We start from the raw sequence: 17,312 nt of genomic DNA, 5'->3' as shown, positions 1-17,312 counted from the left end.
ATTATATAGTGTGTACCGCAACCGATAGTGCCATCTCATGGTTAAAGCCGGATTCTGTACTCGGTACAGCTCGACAACCAGCCACCCTCATTTCTGGGCTTTTTGGCAACCCCGTCGCTCGTCAAATCTTCTAGAACAATCTCATCTCGCAACGAGTCCTTGGCCCCATCATCCCCCTGCTCGTCGTCGTCCCACCCCACAGAGTCATTGCCTCCTCGTCGGTATTGCTGCCAGAGATAGCTCCCCAACTCAAAGACACCAATCGCAAAGATGGAAACCCAAACCAGGGCCAGGAGAATGACCGCTGTCGCGAAGATTCCCGGGAGCGGGCGTTGCGGGAATGAGGGCGTAAGTCGCAGGCAGGGAATCGAGATGCGCCACGAAAAGAAGTCAAACGACTGCAGCGAAAGACGGGATATGTTCTGCTTGGAAGATCTGCCGGGTAATCCCAGGAATCTGCCATAGTGTTTCAGTCGATACGCCAGGATGGAGTCGGCCCCGTGCCCTGAATACGACTGCTGGTGCTCTTCTTGGTTGCTTTGCTGCGTCTGCTCTTCGGACTTGGCTGGCGCAACTGGTACCAAGAGGGATACATGTGGTGGTTGCTCCGGTTCTGAGGACCCGCGCCGAGAGGTTGATTCGGGCATATCGTCATACTGGCCATGCTTGGACCAGGGGAGCTTCACCTGCGTCTTGTGGTTAGTTGGTACTGCCTGGTTGTAGTATTCGAGAACAGAATATGATCTGGACTAACCTGCTTGGGTTTGGCTGGCGGCATTTCGGAGCGAGGTTCTCTTTCTTCTTTTTCAAAGACTGACCATAGTCCATGAGACTCTGGGTCTTCGATTTGACCTGTCTTCACCCACTTGGCTGTTCCAATAGGGTACGCCGTGACCGGGTGGATAATGGCCAGGACGATGGCAAGCACGGCCAAGCATAACGGATTGATATCAAAACGCATTGTGGGTCTGTATCTAATGCTGGCAGCAATTGGCTGTATAGATGTGCGTGCCGCAGATTCTCGGGACGTGTGGCACTCTCTGTAGGGTGAGCGTGACAAGTTGACGACTTGGGACCATTGGGGGGTTCTCTTATACTATTCTGTGGTAGGGCAATAGGGAGTGATGGGGATAAAACACCCGCAAGGGCCGTGACAGAGAACAAGTCCAACCCGCGAAGGACACAGGAAGCGAAAGGGCTCCTTCGGTTACCAGGACCTCGATAGGTCTTGGATCCAGGGGAAAAGAAAGGCACCCGCTTCCCCCGTGGTCCCAAAGGAACTTGCAGATGCCCTTTCCGAGGTAGAACAGGTGCTAATTGGCTTGCAGGTGTGGTGTGGTCCATCCCTTGATCGAGGCACCGAGGGGGGGCAATTCGTCCAAGGTGAACGTCCTGGAATGTTCACGCCACTGGCATGATAGTTCAGCCCGGGGAAGCAAGGCCACTTGCCGAGCATTCTGGCTATTGGGCCATGCGCCCTGTCATCGATCGCAGTTGAGTCTGACTGGCATTTGGGTCTCGAACCACATCCATGGATAGGTAGGAATTTGGGCTTGGTATTCCCTGTTCAGTTAACTCGTGGTGCCCTTCCTTTGAATTAAAAAGCCCTCCTGGGACATCTGCATAGCGACTTATATGATCGGGTGCTTCATCGGTCATAGATGAAGAGGGCCTACACTGGATATGGAGATTTTGACAGACGGATGCATCCTGAATGCCTCAGGCAATATCTCACTCGCTTCAAGTCTTTACTCTGCATCTACAGCTCTCCTTCACTCTAATGTCCGCTTAAATATATGCCATACAAAAAAAATCCACTCATTTAGGACACCTGGGGTGATTTCTCATTGAAATTCTTCCTGCCTTTTTGATACACCATTGAGATAACGCCGGACTGCAGTAGAGCAATATAGAAAAAGATACCCAAAGGCCGGACCCCGAAGACATGCACTGTCCGATCAGAAAAAAATAACCTGTACAACCAGAGAACTAGCAAGCAAGATTGGAGCAAAGCAAGAAAGCAGACAAGAAAAAGAACAGCAATGGGTGATGGCCTTTTAAGCCGCCACCTTCTTGCCCTCCTTCTCCGCCACCTTGGCCAGCTCCTCGAACACCTTGCTGAAGTCCTCTCCATCAGCGTCCTCCGAGTCCTTCTTGCCCTTGCCCGCGGGCTTGGGGACAACCATGACCACACTAGTCGGGCGCTTGGTGGCAGCCGAGGCACCGAGCTCGGCGCGGGAGTGGACGAAAACGTAAGGAATACCATGGTCCTCGCACAGAACTGGGATATGCGAGATGACATCCATGGGGGAAATGTCGGCGGCGAGAATGACAACAGCGCTGGGAGTGGAGATGGCTGCGTTGGCGGGCGGGATGGCCGACTTGCGGAGGGCCTTGACCACTTCCTTGACACCACGCTTGAGGGACTTGTTGACAGCGGCTATCGAAAGACATAAGAGTTAGCAATAAGCTATTAAGCGGCGAGCTGAAATTGAGTTGCGCAAAAGTCCAGGTTGTAGGACACATCGGTGGACAAAAACCAGAACGAAGAAGCACAAATAAGACAGAAAACGGAAAGAAAAAAAATGAGTGGAAGATCAGGTGCTTTGACATACCCTTCTTGACACTCTTCAGCACCTTCTTGGCCTGCTTGTCTTCGATCAATGGGCTGGCAAACGGCACCACAGCGCCAGCCGGGCGATCAATGGCCATGGGCTCGCCGTTAACCTCGCCCTTGAGGGCGGCACCGGCAGAAGCGGCCTGTTCGAAGCCGTCCTGAACCTGGGAATTGATCTCCTTCTCTACTGCATCGGCGAGAGCAGTCTTGTCTTTCTTTTCCTTCTTTTCCTTCTTGGGCTTGTGCACACCGTCCTTATCAGCGCGCTTCTCCTTCTTCTCGGCGCGCTTCTTGTCCTTTTCGACCTTGTCTTTGCCCATGGTGTAAGAGGTGTGCGAGGGGAAAATTAAAAGGAATGGACCACGAGGGAGAGAATGAGTGCGCAGGTGGTGGATGTCGGGGACGAAAATCTCCAAAAACTCGAAATAATTTCTACGGCGCTAGTTCGCTTTGGGAAGCTTGCGTTGCTGACTAACGACCCAAACAGTCACCCGCGCGATGCAACTCGACTGCTTTCCGCAGGGCCTCCGGATCGTTGATTTTCTTATTCAATGGATACCAGCCACAATTCCCGCCCGGCATCCCAGGTACTTACTGGGCTTGCCATACCTACAACCCCTTCGACTCCTGCTCGGACGCGGAGCGTTCTCCGCCAATCTGTTCATCCCGCGCAACCACAACCTCCGGTCCACGGTCAGAACATGCTCCTGGAAAGCAGACATAGGAACAAACAAACGACTGATTATTAATTGCAGATGCGAAGAAGGACGAGCTACGAGTGCAAGTGAGCACCCTCAAATACGAGCTGGAAAACATCAAGCAGGAACGAGACCTGGAAGCTCTGCGACATGAGAAGGAGGTTCGCGATCTACAATTAAAAGCCGACGCGGATTTTCGGAAAGCACAGGTAAATTCGGACCACATGATAGCTGCGATTCATCCCTTCTAACGGGCTCGTCATTCTAGACCGCGGAGTCCACGAGCAATCGCGCGAATCACAAGAGCGAAGCACTTGCCAAAGAGCTGAAGGATGCACAAGACCAAGCCCTCAACGACAAAGTGGGATTGGAACGAAAAATCAGAGGTCTCCAGGATGATAACCAGAACTTACAGGAAGAGGTCAACGATACGCAAGCGCAACTTTCAGACCAAGAACGACAATTCAAATATCAAATTAACGAGGTCGAAACCGTTCGGTCTTCACTTCAGAAAACAATAGAAGAGTTGCAGAATGACTTGCAAACCGTCCGGAACAGCCAACAATCCACGCAAGAAAAGCTCTCGCAACGCGAAGGCGAGGTCGCGGATCTGGAGTCCGAGAATATTCGTCTCAAGGCAGAAGGAAGCAATGCCGAAGCCCTCGCTGTTCTGAAACGGGAACTGTCAGACCAAGTGAACCACCTCCGGGAGTTGGAAACAACAAACCGAGAACAAACAGCGGAACTGCGGCATCTCCGCAAGGTCCAAAGGAATGTTGAAGTGGTTGAGGAGCAAAAGAAATCTCTAGAGAATCAACTTCAGTTGATGAAGGGGCTGGAAGCGGAGCTGGGAACATTGCAGATCCAAAAGCAGATGTTGGAGGACGAGCGACAATCGTGGACAAGCCTATTGCAGGACAATGATCAACCCACAGAGTTTGAATCTCCTGAGTCGGTGGTGAAAGCGCTACTCCGGGAGCGAATTGAGAAGGCGACCTTCGTGGACCGGCTGGGCACGGTTGATGCTCAATTTTTGGAGAAAGATGAAGCGATTAAGAGCCTCGAGAAGGAAAAAGCCAACCTCCGGCAGGAGCTGGAGAATCTCCGTGCTGCAGGGGCCAATGGAGGTGGACCAGCCGCCACAGAAGCCCGGGTTCGGTCCCGACTCGAGCGCCAACGTGTATTGGCTGTCAAGGAGGTTGAATATCTGCGCGCACAGCTGAAGACCTTTGATACCGAAGAAGCCACCATGAACGCTGAGCAGAGTCAATTCGACGAGCAAAAGTCCGAGCAAATTGCGCAGCTCGAGAAAATTGTCGATGAGTACCGTGGTGAGCTTCAAAAAGTGCACGAGGAGCTTTCTAAGCGGGAAGCGCCCCCGCCAGAGGATTCTCAAGCCAGAGGTACCAAGCGGCCTCTTTCTCCTGCCGACAGCGAGGTTGAGAACGAGCGGCTGGCAGTGCTCACTCGCAAGAACCGCAAACTGCAAGATTCCCTCTCCAAATCTGATCAGGCGACGATTCTGGCCCGTCGGGAGCTAGAAGCGGCAAAATCTCAGCTCAAGTCTCTCAAATCCAAGTCTCGCACTCGTGTCCTCGAGCTGCGCGAGAATCCAACCGCAGAGGTCGAGCAGATCAAGATGTCGACTCTGACAACCCTCCGTAATGAAAACAAGGGCCTCCTGGCCCAGCTGCGCGGCGACCACGCCGGCGTCAAAGTGGTACCGGTCAGCACAGTCGACAGCGTCAAACTGGAGATGCAAGAGATGGAGCGCGTCGTCGCAGACAAGGAGAAGCGCATGCGCCGGCTTAAGGAAATCTGGACCGCCAAGTCGTCTGAATTCCGCGAGGCTGTTGCCTCCTTGCTCGGCTTCAAGCTCGATTTCCTGCCTAATGGCCGCGTGCGTGTCACCTCCATGTTCCATCTGTCCTCCGCCTACCGCCACGGCGACAGCGATGTACCCTCTGAATCCCGTGGACCCGGTAGCATGGGCAACGGCGAGGAGAATTCCATTGTGTTTGACGGCGAGAACGGCACCATGAAGATCTCCGGCGGGCCCAACAGCCTCTTCGCCATGGAGATCAAGCATCTCATTAAATTCTGGGTCGAGGAACGAAAAGATATCCCCTGCTTCTTGGCCGCCATGACCCTGGACTTCTACGATAAGACCACCAGGGCCGCCAGGATGTGATGTCATTCGTCCCAGTACTTTCTCTGCCAAGGGCAGCTCATGGCTTCCCATTGGAATGCCTCGGCTCCCTTGGTGACTGAGTACTTCCTCGGTTTATATTGTGATTTGTCTCTGTTTGGTTGTCTTTTCCTGGAGTGTGTGTTACCTGTATGATATCCCGGCACGGAGGCTCTGTGCTATGTTTGTTTGCATTAATGATTGATCTTACTTGTTTACGCCACCTCGACTACCACTCTTCTGCCATTTGTCTGGTCTTCGCGCTATAGACAAAGCTGGAGGATACAATGTGTTCTGTGTTCAGAGCACAATCACCATACGAATCCACATATTATTGGCAGACCTAGGTGTATCAACAACGAAACCTGGGAGAATCAAACCTGATTGAATTATGGCATATAAATAAAATAATCCAAACCCGAGGATCGAGTCTCGGGCTTGTGGGGGAATACATACGCAGATCGAAATGCCTAGCTAGCTACACAAACAGAAGCCACAATAAAAGTTCGCTATTTGCAGAACGTAAAATGGGGAGACAAGGGAGGGGGAATAACAAAAACATGATGGATCGCGAGCTTCTTTCCCTCCTCTTATTAATGCACTTTGTGCAAATCGACAGACACTGACACTGGCAAGAAAACACCCACTCCAGACAAGAGGTATATACGAACAGGAGAAGGGTTTGGGTCCCAGGCGAGCCCGCCTAGGAAGAGACATATTTGCCGGTAACGAGCTTGCGCGCCGTCGGGACCTCCTGCCAAGCTGTGGCAGCCGACTGTTGCGCTTCCCGTGCTTGGGGTGACCCATTGTCAGCAAATGGGTCGACTTCCTTCTGCGCGGAGTCCAACACAGCACGACTGATGCCCAGCCGCGCGCCAGTTTCGGTGGTGCGGAGTTCGAATTTGGCCTCGACGTTGCCCTTGCGGGGGCCAGGGGTGGCCGTCGCGAAGCGGACCAGGAACTTGCCCTCGGCACCGGAAGTACCAGGGGCCTTGACCTCCAGTTCAGGAACCCTCCAGGTCACGAGAGAGTGCTTGCGGCGGAAGGCGGCGCCGGCGTTGGGGTACATGACGGCGCTGGCGGCGTGCGCCACGGAGTCACGGGGTTGCTTGGTAGCTTCGTCTTCGGCAGCGGTGTCCAAGCCGACAGTCAGGACCAGATTTCTTATGGTAATTGACTCGACTGAGGGGGAGACGAAAGACGGGTTCAGAGAGTAGAAGATGATTGCGCTGGCTTGCATTTCTTCCAAGTTCCACGCAGGTTTGAAGATGACGGGGCAGTAGGCAGAGGGGCTGGCTGCGTCCAGGTGGATTTGGTATTTGAATGCAACGGTCGGCATGGGGCGGGAGATGCTATCTAGTTTGATATCATACTCGCCTCTTTTGTCGTCAGTAGACTCCTTGATGGTCTCCTGGACAAAGTGAGGATTGGCGGCAACCTTCTCAAGCACCTGGAAGTTGTCCAGGCGGACCCGCAGGTTGTCGGTGGTGACACTGGGCGTGGCATTATGTACCAGTGCAAGCTCTCCAACCACAAAGGATTTGGTCACGGTGCCTTCCGAGAACCATGCGTTGACAGTTTCAATAATCGAGGCATTCAGGCCGGGCTCATGGAGCTCGGGGTGCATCGCAGGTCCCGGTCCGTGCAAGGTGTGTCCCGAGCGGATGGATGTAGTGTCAGAAACAGTTTGATCCTCCGTCGCATTACTGGGGGACGCAGTGTGCCTGACTGGAGAAGAGGGTGCATATAGCTCCGGTGCTGCTTGGGGTGGGGGCAGCTCAGTGCTAGGGTTGGGGAAGAACATTGTGTTTCGAACATCGCGACGCCCACGGATAGTACCTGCATTGCGTCTAATTCCACCAGTGTTCTGAGCTTGCTATATAACCCAGGTCAATTAGCATGGCAATTGCATATTGCATATTGGGCAGACGAGCACTAACCAATCGGAGGGTATTCGCCATGTCATTCATCGCCTGCTGGGCCTGAGTTTCATCTTCAAAGATGGGCTGGTCTCGAATAGTCAAGTTCACGTTGGATTCATCCAGGCTGTGCCATTTGATCAGCGATTATTTTTACCTTCCCTAAAATAGCTCACGTACCCTGCTGCTTCTCTCTGTGCGCGCGTGATCTCATCAATCGTCGAAGGTCGCTCACTGTATCCTTCGGAATCGACATGCCGCTAAAGAACGATTAATAAGGTTGCGCGTACTAGAAGTTTCACGAAAGACATACCTGATTGACGTCGCCGCTGGCAAGTCTAGTTGAGGGCTCTGGGGAAGCACCATTCGGGGTTGAGTCTATTTGAGCCGCAGGAATGGGAGCAACGGTCTCTGGGGCATTACGATCCTGTGACACACTCGGGTTTCGCATGGAATCTTCCTCGGTCAAAGATGTGCCGGGACGATCCGAGGTCGACGCAGGAGGAGATTCGGGTATTTGCATATCACGCGCGGAATCACTCCTCTTGAAGGGGGCAAACGGGTTGCGATGCTTCTTCTCTGCCTTTCTTTCGAAGCTTCCAGCTGAAGGGCCCACGACACTCTTTCGCCTGTTCATCACCGTGCCGAGTCGCCGCAGACCTCCTAACGGAGTGTGTCGCGGCTGGGGCTCAGGTGCTATTGGGAAGAACACAAGAAGTCAGATTCGGCCTCATCAGGATATGAAATGCTGTAGAACTCACCTGGCGGTGTTTGCGCAATGCTCTCTCGCTCTGTTGGCTCCGATCGCTGGCTGGCCGCATCATCCTGGGCCGGTAGCGGTGGGAGGGTGCTGCCGCTGGCGCTGGAGCTGGTGTCGCAACCGGTGCTGTCGCAGCTCGAGGCATTACGGCAGGAGGTGTCTCGGTCTGCCTCCTCGACAAGGCCGGCGACAAAGGCGCCCGGTTGCCGGTCATCTTCGCGGCAAATGTCTTGATCTCGTCTGCAGTCTCAACATTGAGGAGGACGTTCAGACAGCTCTCAGCGGCCTGACGACCACGCTCAACCTGGTCCACCTCATGAGTCTCGAGCTGTGTGAGCACGTCCCGAAGGTGGTTGAGCCGGCCCTCGTCGGCCGCCTGGAGTTGTTCAAAGACATAGGGTGCCCTCGATTCCCACTGCTGATTGACTTCTTCGGCAGCAGTGATCGCACTGGCCAGCTTCTCCGCACCTTTCGGGCCCCTCTCCTTAGCCTTTTCCACCTTTTTCTGTGCAGTCTCCACGTTCTTGGCCAGTCCCGCAAGGTTGCTCTGGATCCCAGGCATTGACTGCATGTCTCGATTCTTGCTGCTGTATTCCCTCAATGGGCGCTCCACATCTTCTTCGATCTTCGTGGCCAGAGTCTCGTGCGACACAGCGAGCGCTTCGGTGGAGTTGAGGATGCGCTGCCAGGGAATTTGGAAGATTCTGGTTGAAACGGTCAGAATATAATCCATTGGATATGGAGAAGTCGCAAGCTTCATAGGGCAGCTATGATTTACCCAAGTGCAGCGCCATTTTCCAGCTGTGGCCGATGCGCCAGCTTTCGCAAGCTTTGGGCGTATGCATCTTCCACGCGACGACGTTCCTACCACCTAGTCAACACCCTGTCTCTCTCCATTGAATGCCATCTCAGAGCTCCGACATAGCCCGAATATGGCCATCATACCTGGAGATAGTCTGCAATGTCTGAATTGATCCTGTTTATGAGCCGGATGCGATCGCCGAGGACCGTTGTCGCTTGACTGGGATGTAGAGTAGCCTAGACAATAATAGGTCCCCTCAGTTAATACAAAAATGATATCGCAGTGAGTGGGGGAGTTCAAGAGAGCCACTCTTACCAGCAGCGCTGGGTATTCTTGCCGGGAGAGCTCCATGGTTCAGATTCACAGGTCCTCACGGCAGCGCACAAGGCGCATAGTAAGAATGAGGGTTTCAGTCAAAGAACACAGAGGGAAAGGAAACCATTCACCCAATAAGGGAGAAATGAGTGAACGCGGGATCCAAAAAAAAGCTGTCAGCGAGTGGGAGAGGTATGCGTGATGTCGCCGAGGACGGCCGGGGTTGGAATGACGCCCTTGCGGGTCACATGACATCTTGACTGGTCTGTTGCTTGGACGCTGAGGTCATCGATGTCTTCTACGCCCAAGCAAAAAAAAAGAAGAAAAAAAGAAAACGACAATGCAGAAGTCATTGGGGTAATTTCTACACTCTCAATAGTCCATCATGTCCTGGACAAGCACCCTGGGGTTTTCTGATCGATTGAGGACCATCCAGTCTCTGTAGGCCCCCCACTCCACATTGAACCGGGATCTGTTCTTAACCAGGTTCCTAGCACCACGGTCTACCAACAAGCCTCCTCATCAGCTGCATTTGCTGAGGCGCAAAGCCAAGCACGGCGGTATGAGAATGAAGCCTACAGCCAGGCCACCTCGAAGGTCGGTTGAAGGACTTTCTCCAAAGATGTGAGCTGCTTCGGCTCATATTCCATCCAGGAAGAGTATGATCGGATGTGTCAACAAGCAATTGACGCAGCAGAGACAATGGGGTCTGTAGCCCCCATGATTAGCAGCCCGCTTCAAGTACAGGAGAACTTCCAGGAGCCAGAGCCATCGGCGGACCCGTCCACCGGGGAGAGATTTGGCCAGTATACCTCCTGTTTTCATCATTTTGATGGGCTCCATTCCACCATTTACAAGTCTAAAGCCGAGAATGGCACGCTTCGAGCCATCAAAATCACTATCCCGCATCTCATGACGGCCCCCCATGATGTTCACCGCGAGGCCCGATTGCTCCGCGAAGCCCAGAGCCCGCGAGTAATCTCGTTGATCGAGACCTTCACGCTTGATGAAGGGAGACTGGTCTTGGTCTTTCCGTTCCTGCGACATGACTTTGAGCACTTACTTCGACGTGGTATGGTGACGGCTACCCAAACGCGATCGGTCTTGCGGGACCTGTTTGCTGCGCTAGCCCATATTCATGAAATGGGGATCATTCATCGTGACATCAAGCCATCAAACATCCTAATGGATTCTCCAAGTGGACCCGCATATTTGGCAGATTTTGGGATTTCGTGGAAAGAAGGCGATCCGGGGTCCGAACCCTCTCGCCAGAAGATTACCGACGTAGGCACAACCTGCTACCGACCGCCTGAAATTTTATTTGGGTACAAGGAGTACGGGACAACCCTCGATCTCTGGGCCGCAGGGTGTGTCGTGGCCGAAGCGGTGACCGTGGACCACCACCAACTCTTTGATTCGGGGCCCCTTGGGAGTGATCTGTCGCTCATCGCTTCAATCTTCAAGGCACTGGGAACCCCCGACGAACAGACTTGGCCGGTAGGTTCATGATTGCAAGGCGGATGAGTGCGAAACCGTGAATTAACCCGCGTGTAGGAAGTACGAGTACTGCCAGACTGGGGCAAAGTCGAATTCCACCCACTCCCTGCACGATCCTGGGAAGATATTTTGCCTGGAGTGTCGTCGACCAGCCGAGATTTAGTTCAACGCTTGTTACGCTACGAGAGCAGTGCAAGGCTCTCGGCCGCCGAGGTATGTGATGTGATTTGGTGGGCCAGCGACGGTATCTCACATTCGAATCATTTTCCAGGCGCTACGACATCCATATTTTTCCAAGTAGAAATGCGAACGGCACACCGTCTGGCCTCAAAAAAATGACAAGTTCAGCCAATGTGCCTCGAATCCTCATCTTGCGAGTAATTCAAAAATCACGAGCGCCAAAGGAATCCCAATAAATAAGAGCACGTCTCCAATAGATGAACTCGGGCGTGGGGCCTCAGGAACCCGTTCACATTGGCCGAGTTCCCGGCAGCTTCGGAGATTGCACCGGAGCCCTTTCGATCAATGAGAATCGCCCCCACCGTGAAACGGCCAGGGGCAGTCTTGTGTCCGTGTGGTTGCGTTGGGGGCCGGTTGAGAGAAGATGGCCTTCAAGTGACCTGGTATACAGTAAGTAAACAACAAGGGAAGTATAGCCATTGGGACGGAAAATAGGCGAATTCTCACTGGAAATCCACTGAGAAATGCAAAGGAATTGAAGCGATCCAGGGCTGAAGACTCCACGGCCCCCTCGCCGATCGTCGCCTTCATCGGACTAGATCTCATTTCGGCTCCTCGTGGACCCTGTGCGACTGCAATCTCTACCCTACTACGACCTTGCACTTCTCTCTTTTCTCACGCCTTTTGTTGTTTTGCTGTTTTGCTGTTTTTTAATTATCGTCGGCCTGGAAGTCGTCGTCGTCCTTTCTTTTCTTTTTGTTGTTGTTTACTTTCTCTGGCATCGGGCAGTGCTCGATCTCAATCCATTCTTTCTATCCACATTCCGCGCGACTACATACCCGAATCCTCGGAGACGTCCGACTCGCGTTGGAATCCTAGGCAAGACTGCCTTGCTCTCTCTTTAGACGCGTCCTGTCTCTCTGGGTTTCGTACATCTGAATTCGATCACTTCCAAGCCTGGGATCTTGAAGCCCGAACGTCAATATGCACGGGCATGGCCATCACACTCATGCTCATGACCACGGCTTAGAACAGCGCGATCCCGACCCTGATGGCTTCTTCGACTTCATCCATAATACCCAGGACCGGGATTTTGACAGCGCCTTCAAGGACCCTATGACGGAGGATTTTAAACCCACCAAGACCGAGAAGGACGATCCTACCGCTGGTGTCGGTGCACCTGTGGAGGGCACACGCACCGAGAAAGCAGAGACAGCGGAGCAAACAACTGAAGCCGATAAAACAACGGATGATCATCCGGCGACCACAATCATGGAAACTCATACAGCCCATGAGACTACCGCAGAAACTACGTCAGAGACCTCAACAGAGACCAAGACCACCGCTACCGATTCTGCGACCACGACTACTGATTCGCAGACTGACTCGCAGACTTCTCACCCGACCACCGCCTTTATAACTTCGACGTCCTCCGCCACGGACTCGTCGAGCCAAGATGGAAGCACGTCTCTCCCTACGACGTCCAGCTCATCGGCCACGAACTCTGCTGCATCAGCCTCGTCTACTACCACTGGTGCCCCTCAATCAGAGGGCATGTCCTCAGGCGCCAAAGCCGGTGTGGCCATTGGAGTCATTCTCGGTGTGGGTGTGATCGCTGCGCTGGTGTTCTTCTTTGTTCGAAGAAGGAAGCGGAACCAGGAAGTGGAAGAATTGGCGGATGAGAAGACGTATGGCATCCATAGTCTTGCACCACCTTCGCCTCCGCCTCCGGTCTCGAAGCCCGCGACTTCCTCCGCTCCTCCACAGCTCAACGTCCGCCCCATCACCCAGTTCGCACCGGATCTCAGCCGCAGTAGCTTCTTCAACCCGGCTCCAGCCGTTGCTGCTGGTGCAGTGGGTGGTGCTGCCGCTGCCAGTGCATCTCGTAATCTAACCGGTGATTCGCCGCCTCCGACACCTCCCCAGACCAGTGGCAGCGGCCACAACCCATTCAGTGACCCGGCAAACCCCTTTAACACGGCCACTACACCGGTAGCCGAACAGCCTCCTGCTAGTGTCGAGTCGAGCACTGGGCCATCTGGAACGACTGTCGCGGCAACGGCTGCTGGTGCTGCGGCTGTCGGAGCCATTGGAGGTGCCGCTGCATCATCTCAGGGTCCCAAGAACGATCAATCCAACCCCGGAGATTCGCGCGCACAATCCCCCGCTGGATCAGGTCCGTCTGCGCCAAGTCCTGTTAATGCTGATGGTGCCGAAGCTGCACCCGCGGCGGTGGCCGGTGCCGGTGCCGGTGCTGCTGGAGCAACCGCTGGTGCGGCTGGCCTAGCTTCGGACAACGTCCACCGAATCCAGATGGATTTTAATCCGTCCATGGAGGACGAATTAGAGCTTCGCACAGGGTCACTGGTCCGGTTACTGCATGAATATGATGACGGATGGGTAAGTGAATATTTCTTGTTCCAATGGCTTTGATATAGAGAAAGGCAGTACTGACAATCTTATTTCAGGCCCTTTGTACCCGTCTGGATCGCTCCCAGCAAGGTGTGGCCCCACGAAGCTGCCTGTCCGCACGTCCAGTCAAGCCTCGCACACGTCCACCCCCTGGAGCAGGCCCCGGTCCTCGCGGCCCACCCATGATGGGCCCCAACGGCCGCATGCCGCCCGTGTCCCCATCAGGCCGATTCTATCCGCAAGAACGGCGGCCACAATCCCCCGGCCCTGGATACGCCGGAGGCCCCTACCCCAGGCCTCCCTACCCCAGCCAATCGATGCCCTCCGCCCACTTCCCGGTTCCCCGCTCGATGTCACCGGGACCGGGCCCGGGCCCAAATGGTAAACCCACCGGGCCCAGCCTCCGCATAGTGTCTCGGTCCATGAGCCCTGCCCCCTACGGGGCCCCGGACATGCAGCGACCCGCCATGCCTATCAACCAGCAGCAACGCAACAACAGCGCCGGTTCTGTCGCGCCGCCCAACGCCACCGCTGTGCCCAGATCCAGCCCGTTGGCTGACTCTCCACCTCCGGCTCCTGCTCCGACGACTGAACTCCCCGCCATCCCGAGTTCGGCCCCGGCGTCTCCGCCCAGCTCACAGATCTCCCGAAAGCCCGTTCCCAGTCCGAAATCTTAATCTATACGGCCTTATGTCGTCCCGCTGGACGGAAAATGAGCATGTCTCGTCGCGATTTCTTGCTCTCAATCTCGATGACTTATCCACGTCCGTGACGAACGCCCACTCCCTTTTGGTTTGATTTAAACCCGCCATCGTGTCTTTTTGATTCCCCCCCCATTTTCTTTTCTGCCAGCTTGTTGCTTGGATACTTGGATGCGAGATTTCCTTTTTGCCGCATACGGTATAATTTTCGCAACCAACTAGTTGATTTTATTTTATTCCCCTTTTTTTGTTGTTATTCCCTCTCTTTTTTTCCCCTGCTCTGGTTTCTTCTTCCAATCGTCCAACGTTGCAGACTTCATCATTCGACTCTGTACGCGGATCTATGTTTGGCAGAGAATACGTGGAATGGGGTAGTGAACGTATGGGAATATCCGGACTGTAAGATTTATTGCAAGTGATGACGCTTCCGCGTGCCAGTTTATACATGCATTTTTATATGGATATCTGAAATCTTGGATCTTTTACATGGTTGATGAACAGACCTCCGTGGCCGGCATAACTAGAGTGTTGAGTGTTAATGTCCATTGTCGTAGTGTCATGACCAAACCCCCCAAAATTCATATCAAATTTAGGATATCATGCCTAGTATACAACCAAATGCAAGTATAAGCTCAATGCTCGCTGGTATATGGTGATCATAGATGGGGTACACGCCCACTGGCGAGAAGAAGATTCACAATACTCAGTATACCCTCGCCCAAAATGAGGCCGGACGCAAGAATAACGACAGACGAAGAGGCCGCATCCGCTGTCTCGGCTGCCTTTTGGGCAGGCGTAGATTCTCCGCGGCCAGGCTGGAGGCCGGAATGTCTTTCTGCGGGTGTGGCAGGCCCGGCCGTCGAGGGACGAGAGCCATCGGTCAGGTCGCTGGTAGCAGGATGGCTAGCAGGCACGGCGTGCGAACGTGACCACCACCAAGCGATGATACCGCCAATGGCTCTGGCGAGAGTAAAAGAGGGAACGTTGAAGATGCCGACGGCGACGGCAATACCGCCGGGGATCCACGCTCTCCAGGGCGGGGGGTTGCCATCGCGCGCAAAGGCAGGGGATGCTGCTACAATGCGCAAGGCGGTAATCACAACCCAGATAGCGCCGGCAATCATAGACGCCTGCCAGGCCCTCTCGGGGAGACCCTGGCCCGTGACAAGGCGAGCAGTGAAAATCCAGACATACGCGGTCGGGGTCTGGAACATGTCGCCCGGGATCTCGTAGACATTCACATACATCTTGTACACGGCCGTAGAAAGGACCGCCCCAACCAGGCTGCCGATCATCTGGCCATAGAACTGGGCCTTGGGGCTCGCACCTAGAAGATGGCCCGTTTTCAAATCCTGCATCATGTCGCCGGCTTGCAAGGCGCCAGACTCTGAAACGGCGCCAGCAAGCAGATTCGTGATGAGCGCCGTACGCCGAGAGAAGTGGGAGGCGGGTGTGGCGAGCGAAAACAGCAGTTGGGTCAATTTACTGATCCCGGACACCGGGTTAAGGTCGGTTTCGCCAAGGGCGCGAACGCCCATGACAGACAGAAGGACTGCCAGGAGAGTGGCGAGACTGGTGAGCCAGGGAGACATGATGTCGCCGAAGACAAAGTGCATGCATATGACATTCAGGATGAGGGTCAATGGGAGCAAAATCACCACTGTACGAGTAGAGATCAGCTGGGATGGCGGCGCATCCACGTCTTCTTCCTTTCCGGTGACTTGAGCATCATTAATGCCATGGCTCTCGTGAGCCGCGGGATGGTTGTCAGAATCTAAGGCAGAGTAGTTGATATAGGAGTGGTGATGAGAGGCCGAGGACTGCAACTGCAACGCGAGCCATCCTCCAACGCGAGTGGATCGGAATCGCGCAATCCACCTAGGAGCACGGCTCACAAGAGGTTTAGTCACCAGCCACCCAAGACTGACAAGAGAATCCGCAAGCATAATGGCCAATGACACCCACACAATCCATGCTTTGCTCCCGTCTTCCCAGCTGTTCACGGGGCCGGGTGCCCACCCGCGAGACTTGGCCAGCGGGGACAGGATACCCCAGCCCAGTACAGCTCCAAAAAGCATGTGGATGCATGTCGATGGGCCCATGATAATGCCTTGGCCGACATAGGCGGGAGATGGGTTGAGAGTCCACAGCCAATTTTGGGCAATGGCCATGCCAAATAAAGGAATGTCGCGGACCAGAGGGACGAAGTAGGAAAACAATGTCTTTTGCTGTCAGCACCATAGTGATGACATCGGCAGGGGAAAATCTCACATAGACCCCCGAAAATACAAAAGCAAAGATCAAAAGACGCATCTTCGACCGCCAGTCCTTTTTATCAGATGCTTGATCTTCAGCCTCATCATCCTTGAGCAGGAGTCCTCTCTCCTCCTCTTCCTGTTCATGAGCTGCAACGGCCGTATGAGATTGGGCAGGCACTATTTTTTCATCCTTCCCAGCACCATGTAAGACCTTGAGCATCAGCGCAGAAGCGGTGCCACTTGGGAACCGCAATTTCTCCCGCACAATGACTTCCTTTCGCAGCGGAACCGCAAATACCACCCCAAAAAAGACAGACCCCCAGGCTCCAGATCACCAATTTCCAAAAGCTCAGCTTGAGAGGTCCGCCTTCGCCTTCCCCGCCATCACCTGTCGGACCGTCCTCGCCATCTTTCAGCAGGAACTCCAGTGCAGGAATCACCCCAACAAATCCGCAACCAAGTGGCATCGTGCCCACCGCGCCAGCCACGGTCTGAATCAGAACATTCTCGATCGGTGTGAACGGAAAGGACAATTGCTTCGACAGAACCTTGAAGACCGAGAAGCCAATCAAGGCCGAAGGCATGGCCATCGTACTGATCCATCCTGTCTGCAGCCCAAAATATGTGTTTGAGAAGGTGATGAGAGCTCCGATGATGAGGCCGACGAAAAGCGAGCGCGGAGTGAAGCTCTGGGCGGAGGTCGTCGGCGTGCGGGGATTTGTGAAATCATCTGTGGGATCCGAGGGCTGCGGGTCTGATGGAGACGACAGCCTGTCTACCATGTGACGATGAGGTTCCAAGGCATCGCCTGCCATGCTGAAGATCTGGTAATCCATCCAAGCTCATCGTGGCAAGCGTCGAAGTGGTCGACCTCGGGCGAATTGCGATGATTAATGTGGTCACCTGACGTCACCCATCAGCCTCCAGGGCTTCCTATTAGGGGAGGTTGTTTGGGGTGGCTACAA

General features: G+C 54.2%; 7 protein-coding genes across 7 annotated transcripts; 3 read left to right on the top strand and 4 right to left on the bottom strand.

Annotated features, from left to right (window-relative positions):
- Positions 1–41: 41 nt before the first annotated feature.
- NUU61_006354 (uncharacterized protein) lies at positions 42–961 on the bottom strand (the record flags this gene model as incomplete). The annotated part of the gene is made up of 2 exons (XM_056656882.1): positions 42–692; positions 755–961. 2 exons carry the CDS (start codon positions 959–961, stop codon positions 42–44), a joined length of 858 nt encoding a protein of 285 aa, XP_056509682.1.
- A 1,096-nt stretch (positions 962–2,057) lies between these two features.
- On the bottom strand, positions 2,058–2,937 carry NUU61_006353 (40S ribosomal eS12 domain-containing protein; the record flags this gene model as incomplete). Its single annotated transcript, XM_056656881.1, has 2 exons — positions 2,058–2,440; positions 2,616–2,937. The coding sequence occupies 2 exons, from the start codon at positions 2,935–2,937 to the stop codon at positions 2,058–2,060; spliced, it is 705 nt and encodes a 234-aa protein (XP_056509681.1).
- Positions 2,938–3,168: 231 nt separating this feature from the next.
- NUU61_006352 (coiled-coil domain-containing protein MAD1) lies at positions 3,169–5,506 on the top strand (the record flags this gene model as incomplete). The annotated part of the gene is made up of 3 exons (XM_056656880.1): positions 3,169–3,310; positions 3,373–3,524; positions 3,584–5,506. 3 exons carry the CDS (start codon positions 3,169–3,171, stop codon positions 5,504–5,506), a joined length of 2,217 nt encoding a protein of 738 aa, XP_056509680.1.
- A 700-nt stretch (positions 5,507–6,206) lies between these two features.
- Positions 6,207–9,335, bottom strand: NUU61_006351 (uncharacterized protein; the record flags this gene model as incomplete). Its single annotated transcript, XM_056656879.1, has 8 exons — positions 6,207–7,379; positions 7,444–7,549; positions 7,603–7,682; positions 7,736–8,104; positions 8,184–8,886; positions 8,961–9,046; positions 9,128–9,220; positions 9,300–9,335. 8 exons carry the CDS (start codon positions 9,333–9,335, stop codon positions 6,207–6,209), a joined length of 2,646 nt encoding a protein of 881 aa, XP_056509679.1.
- Positions 9,336–9,684: 349 nt separating this feature from the next.
- Positions 9,685–11,135, top strand: NUU61_006350 (putative cell division protein kinase (Ctk1); the record flags this gene model as incomplete). The annotated part of the gene is made up of 4 exons (XM_056656878.1): positions 9,685–9,740; positions 9,794–9,896; positions 9,954–10,796; positions 10,854–11,135. 4 exons carry the CDS (start codon positions 9,685–9,687, stop codon positions 11,133–11,135), a joined length of 1,284 nt encoding a protein of 427 aa, XP_056509678.1.
- An 825-nt stretch (positions 11,136–11,960) lies between these two features.
- NUU61_006349 (SH3 domain protein) lies at positions 11,961–14,065 on the top strand (the record flags this gene model as incomplete). The annotated part of the gene is made up of 2 exons (XM_056656877.1): positions 11,961–13,376; positions 13,445–14,065. 2 exons carry the CDS (start codon positions 11,961–11,963, stop codon positions 14,063–14,065), a joined length of 2,037 nt encoding a protein of 678 aa, XP_056509677.1.
- A 680-nt stretch (positions 14,066–14,745) lies between these two features.
- Positions 14,746–17,162, bottom strand: NUU61_006348 (OPT family oligopeptide transporter; the record flags this gene model as incomplete). The annotated part of the gene is made up of 3 exons (XM_056656876.1): positions 14,746–16,317; positions 16,361–16,621; positions 16,665–17,162. The coding sequence occupies 3 exons, from the start codon at positions 17,160–17,162 to the stop codon at positions 14,746–14,748; spliced, it is 2,331 nt and encodes a 776-aa protein (XP_056509676.1).
- Between the last annotated feature and the right edge of the window lie 150 nt (positions 17,163–17,312).

The sequence above is a fragment of the Penicillium alfredii genome, assembly GCF_028826965.1.
Source record: "Penicillium alfredii strain IBT 34128 chromosome Unknown utg000009l_segment0_segment0, whole genome shotgun sequence".
Lineage (NCBI taxonomy): Eukaryota > Fungi > Ascomycota > Eurotiomycetes > Eurotiales > Aspergillaceae > Penicillium > Penicillium alfredii.
This window is presented reverse-complemented; position numbering and strand designations above follow the sequence as displayed.